The sequence below is a fragment of the Carica papaya genome, chromosome 3 (genome assembly GCF_054855325.1).
Source record: "Carica papaya isolate Zhongbai chromosome 3, ASM5485532v1, whole genome shotgun sequence".
Classification (NCBI taxonomy): Eukaryota; Viridiplantae; Streptophyta; class Magnoliopsida; order Brassicales; family Caricaceae; genus Carica; species Carica papaya.
The window spans coordinates 14,021,669-14,026,443 of record NC_142311.1 but is presented as its reverse complement, the minus strand read 5'-3'; the positions used below and the strand labels follow the sequence as shown (position 1 = coordinate 14,026,443).

Genomic DNA, 4,775 nt, shown 5'->3' with positions numbered 1-4,775 from the left:
TATTTTTTCAAATTTATATTTATTTATTTTTTGATGTTTATCAAGGCTTTTAGGTAAAAGAGAAGCTCCTTTCGTTTATGGATATTATTGTAATAATATTTATTTTTCTTCACGTGATGATTTGACTGTTTCAAGAATATCAAGAAAAAAATATTTTTATATATCCCTTTTTTAATTTAAGAAAATAATTATAGGGGCTTTATATAATTTAAAATTAATACTATTATAATTAATTTTAAAATATTTTTAGAATTAAAATAATAATATACTAATTATTTAATATAATCATAATACATTTTTCAACTATAATATGCATATCCTTTTATATATTTTTACTTTTTCTATTATATAGATGGAATTTTTTTTTGTTATTTGAATTTTCATTATGTGTAACTAGTAATCAACACAAAATATATATTTATCACTATTTGATATCTATTAAAATTCTAAATAGAAACAAATATATATTTATTACATAAAAATTTTATATATTATTTTCTAAAAAATAGTATATTTTATTTTATTTATAACTAAAATTTACTAGACTCTATCTAACTAAATAAATCATATATTAACATAAATAATTATAGCTTATTTATTTTTCTCTATATATAATAATAATAAAAATTATTTACCCAAGCGTAGTATTAATGTATTTTTTAGAAAATCAGAAATCAGACACCCCAAAGCCCAGATAATACTTCCCAATTCCCCCTCCCCCAGCCTCCCGCACCAAGCTGCTGCATTTTGCTACATCCGATCAGCAGCTGCGACGAAGTCTCCCTCTCTGTTCTCCCTTCATGGATGTGCTCTGCGAAGAAGACGATCGTTAACTGGTGAGGACAAGCTTGCCAAAGGAAACTTTAATCGCGATATCGTTAACGATTAGTAAAATCTAAGACTTCAGCATTAATTCGCTCATTACAAGTAAACTCTGAGGTAGCTCTTAGGATTGCAATTTGTTATACAGCAACACCAATAGCGTCTCTCAGTCAGTCAATTCCCAGATCGTCTCCAAACAGGCTACTGCTTCCTCTCCTTCTCTCAAGTGGCAGTGATATCTAATCAACAAGAAGCAGCAGCAAAAGGAATTTTGGGCGCCGATTCTGTGTGCCTCGCACCCATTGAATCCAACACTGTGCCTTGCAATCACCTCCGACGAGCTCTACAAGAGGACTGCGGTAGCCAAATTCCGCTGCAAGTCGCCGGATTCTTCACCAGGTTTGAATTTTATTCGTTTTCTAAGACATCCTGTTTGATGATTTACCATTTTCGAATTGTTCTAGTTCCACATGGGCAGCTCTATAATCAATTTCCTTCCAAGAAATTGAAATAATGGACTTGTGTTATTTTCGATGCGTTACTTTTGTTGCTTAGGCTATAACTAGTAGGATGAAGATTTGTCACATTCTAGTTGGAAAGCTACCTGTAGGCTTGAAACCAAGTTTGTTTCTAGATTGGGTGTAATTTTTACGAGCTTTTATTTTTTTGTTCTCGGGGATTATTTGATTCATTACTACTTCGAAGACGACAATGGAGGCTGAAATTTATTGTGCAAATGTCCTGCAGGCATACAATTTGGTCAGCTTTTGTAAGAGTTTGGTTGGTTGAGAAGGAATTCATCCTTCACAATTTAGGCTTTTTGTAACTATTTATAACTTGGTATTGCTGTGAATACTTCTACAGATGGAAAATAACTTTCTTTTCTTTCGCATTCAGAACAGTGGATAGACTAACAAGCAGTTTGTGTTTAATATTTATAAATATTTTTATGTTAAAACAGTTGAAATTCTTGCGGCTGATTGTTGTGTTATACCAGGGCCTTCATAACAACTTGAGTCTTGAATGTGCTAGCAAACCAGGATAGTCTCCCAGAAGAGTTTCAAGTAGAGCAGGCAGCCATGCAAACAGCTTCTCTTCTTCATCCAATATTTCATTTCTACCACAGGTCTCTGTCTTCTTCTCTCTTGGTGTGTTTGAATGTGTACACGAGAAAATTGTGAGTGTGTTCAGGGTATTGCTTATTCAAAGTAGATTATTCACCTTATAATTTTCAAATCTGAAAGCTTTTTATATGAAAAATGAAAGAAATAGAAAAAAGACAGAATTGGCTCGTTAAAGGCCTACCTGCCTACTGTCTTTTACTTAAGTTATCTCATTCAAAGGAATGAGATAACTTAAGTAAAAGACAGTAGGCAGGTAGGCATAAGGCTAACATTAAAAAAAGGTTTTAAATCTTTGACTCATATTACAGGAGAAGTTATCAGAGCTCAAATGCTTTGATTAGATCTGAAGTCTCAAATTCCATTCAATTTGGCTTTGCTGGAAAAACTCAAGGCTCTAGACTAATAAAATCAGCATGGCAAAGTAGATTGCCTGCAGTCCTCAATGCAGATGATGGCCACCCATCTTTATCTGTTATGGAAGAAGACAACAGTGCAAACCATGCACCGACACTCAATTCAGGAGCAGATACTTTATTTAGCAAGTGGTCTCCTCCTGAATATCTATGGAGGGGATTATCAGTTCTTGTCATGGCAGGGCAAGTGATTATTAGAACTCTAAAGGGTAAAGTACACTGGAGGAATACTCTTCAACAGCTGGAGAGGGTTGGTCCAAAATCTGTTGGAGTATGCCTTTTGACCTCAGCATTTGTTGGAATGGCCTTCACTATCCAGTTCGTTAGAGAATTTACCAGATTAGGCCTGAATAGATCTGTCGGTGGGGTGTTAGCCCTGGCCTTCTCAAGAGAACTGAGTCCTGTTGTTACATCAATTGTGGTTGCAGGGCGAATTGGAAGTGCATTTGCTGCAGAGTTGGGAACCATGCAGGTTTCTGAGCAAACTGACACGTTGAGAGTTCTTGGGGCAAACCCTGTGGATTACCTGGTCACACCAAGGGTACTTGCTTCCTGTATAGCGCTACCATTCTTGACTCTAATGTGCTTCACTATAGGGATGGCATCTAGCGCCCTCCTGGCTGATAGTGTTTATGGGATAAGCATTAATATTATTTTGGATTCAGCTCAAAGAGCTCTTAAATCATGGGATATTATTAGTGCCATGATCAAGTCACAGGTTTTCGGTGCCATCATATCTATTGTGAGCTGTGCCTGGGGAGTTACTACCATGGGAGGCGCAAAAGGGGTTGGAGAATCAACAACATCAGCTGTCGTCATCTCTCTTGTTGGTATTTTTATTGCTGATTTTGCACTATCTTATTGTTTCTTCCAGGGAGCTGGAGATTCTTTAAAGAACTGTGTATGATCAATTACTCTTTATGCTTTATAGAAGATCGGTTTTCTTTCGATTAGTCAGTCTATGATATTTATTTGCTTCCATTTTGGTTGCCAGGGCATCAATTATTTTTAAGAAAAAGAAAGGGGAAAACGTAATATCTTATGTTGCGGATCTTGATAATTCTTTATCCCATTAGACAAAATTGCTAAGAAAATAAAAGCCTAATAGTATAATCCAATCATGCGTTCATGAAATTTCCTCTTTATGTTACTGTGGATGAAAAAAGAATTTTAGGTGATAGGGAGAGGAGCTTTCTTAGCTTGTTTGTGGCTGTTGTGGCTAGAGTTCAACGCTTGACTTTATGAAGGATAGGTTTTTGGCTTTGTCTTTTTTTATGGGATCAATTGGTTTTCCTTGCTTTTTGTTGGGTTCAAGGTTTGAGTTTTTGGAGATGTATTTTTGGCTAGAGTGAAATGCAATGCTATCTCAATTTTATGTCGTTATTACTTCTTTTCTTTCTTTCTTTTTCCTTTTTTTGGGTTAAATAGGATGATTTTTTATTTATCCTTTTGTGCATCTTTTTTATGGTACGTGTCCTGCTTTTTCTCCTAGGAAGATAGTGTCAATATAAGCATTTTTTAAAGAAAAAATTGTAAGTCATATTCAAAGAGTATCAAGAGAGTGTAACTCATAGACAAATGTATTTCCTACTACCAAAACATCAATGATGTCTCGATATCCTCCATCAATATTTGGAACCATGTGTTTTTAAATCTGTCAAAATTAAATGCGATACTCTTAAAAACTTCTAAATTTACGTAAATAGTAGTATAGAAATAAGTTTTAACAAAGTGTTTATCCTTTTGAATACCTTATTACGCTCAAAGCTCATCCTTCATTGTGCCCGCAATGATCCAACTCAGTCTCAATAAACTGTAAGGCAGACACCAAATGCAATACATAGATGAACATTAGAGGAGGATATGATTACGCGTCTCTGCTTCTTTCCTATATATTTTGTAAAATTTGGTCCCGAAATTTAGTACAGGATTAATTTTAAAATTAAAAAAAATGTAAAATTTTGAAAAAAAATTAGGTAGAGCATAAAATTAAATATAATTTTAGGAAAAAATGGTGAAAATTTAGGTTCGAGAGATATTTTTGAAAAAAAAATTGAAAATTGAATGTGAAAACGTAAATAAAGAAAATTACGTCACGTAGGATTGCCCATCAGACGAACCGGAGCAAGCCGTGTGGCAAGGTACGCTGACTCGGTGCCACGCAGGAGGCCATGCTAGCGATCTACATACCCGCAATCGGATGGCCCGGATACGTTCTCGCGCACGTAGACGGTCAGGATCTGTTTTCTTATTAGGCGACATCGAACGGTCGTGATTAAACACAATGAATAGTCCAAATTTATTTTCTCTTTAAACATGATCATACAGTCGAGATTAAATTGCGATAAACGGTTCAGATTCATTACTTTTTAAATGTGATCGAACGGTCGAGATCAAATGCGATGAACGGTCCAGA

At 35.0% G+C, this 4,775-nt stretch overlaps 1 protein-coding gene across 1 annotated transcript; it reads left to right on the top strand.

The window, feature by feature from the left end:
- The first annotated feature begins 1,013 nt into the window (after window positions 1-1,013).
- On the top strand, window positions 1,014-3,312 carry ABCI14 (trigalactosyldiacylglycerol 1). Its single transcript, XM_022051700.2, has 3 exons — window positions 1,014-1,221; window positions 1,820-1,948; window positions 2,255-3,312. Exons 2-3 carry the CDS (start codon window positions 1,902-1,904, stop codon window positions 3,264-3,266), a joined length of 1,059 nt encoding a protein of 352 aa, XP_021907392.2. The 5' UTR covers window positions 1,014-1,221; window positions 1,820-1,901; the 3' UTR covers window positions 3,267-3,312.
- The last annotated feature ends 1,463 nt before the right edge of the window (window positions 3,313-4,775 follow it).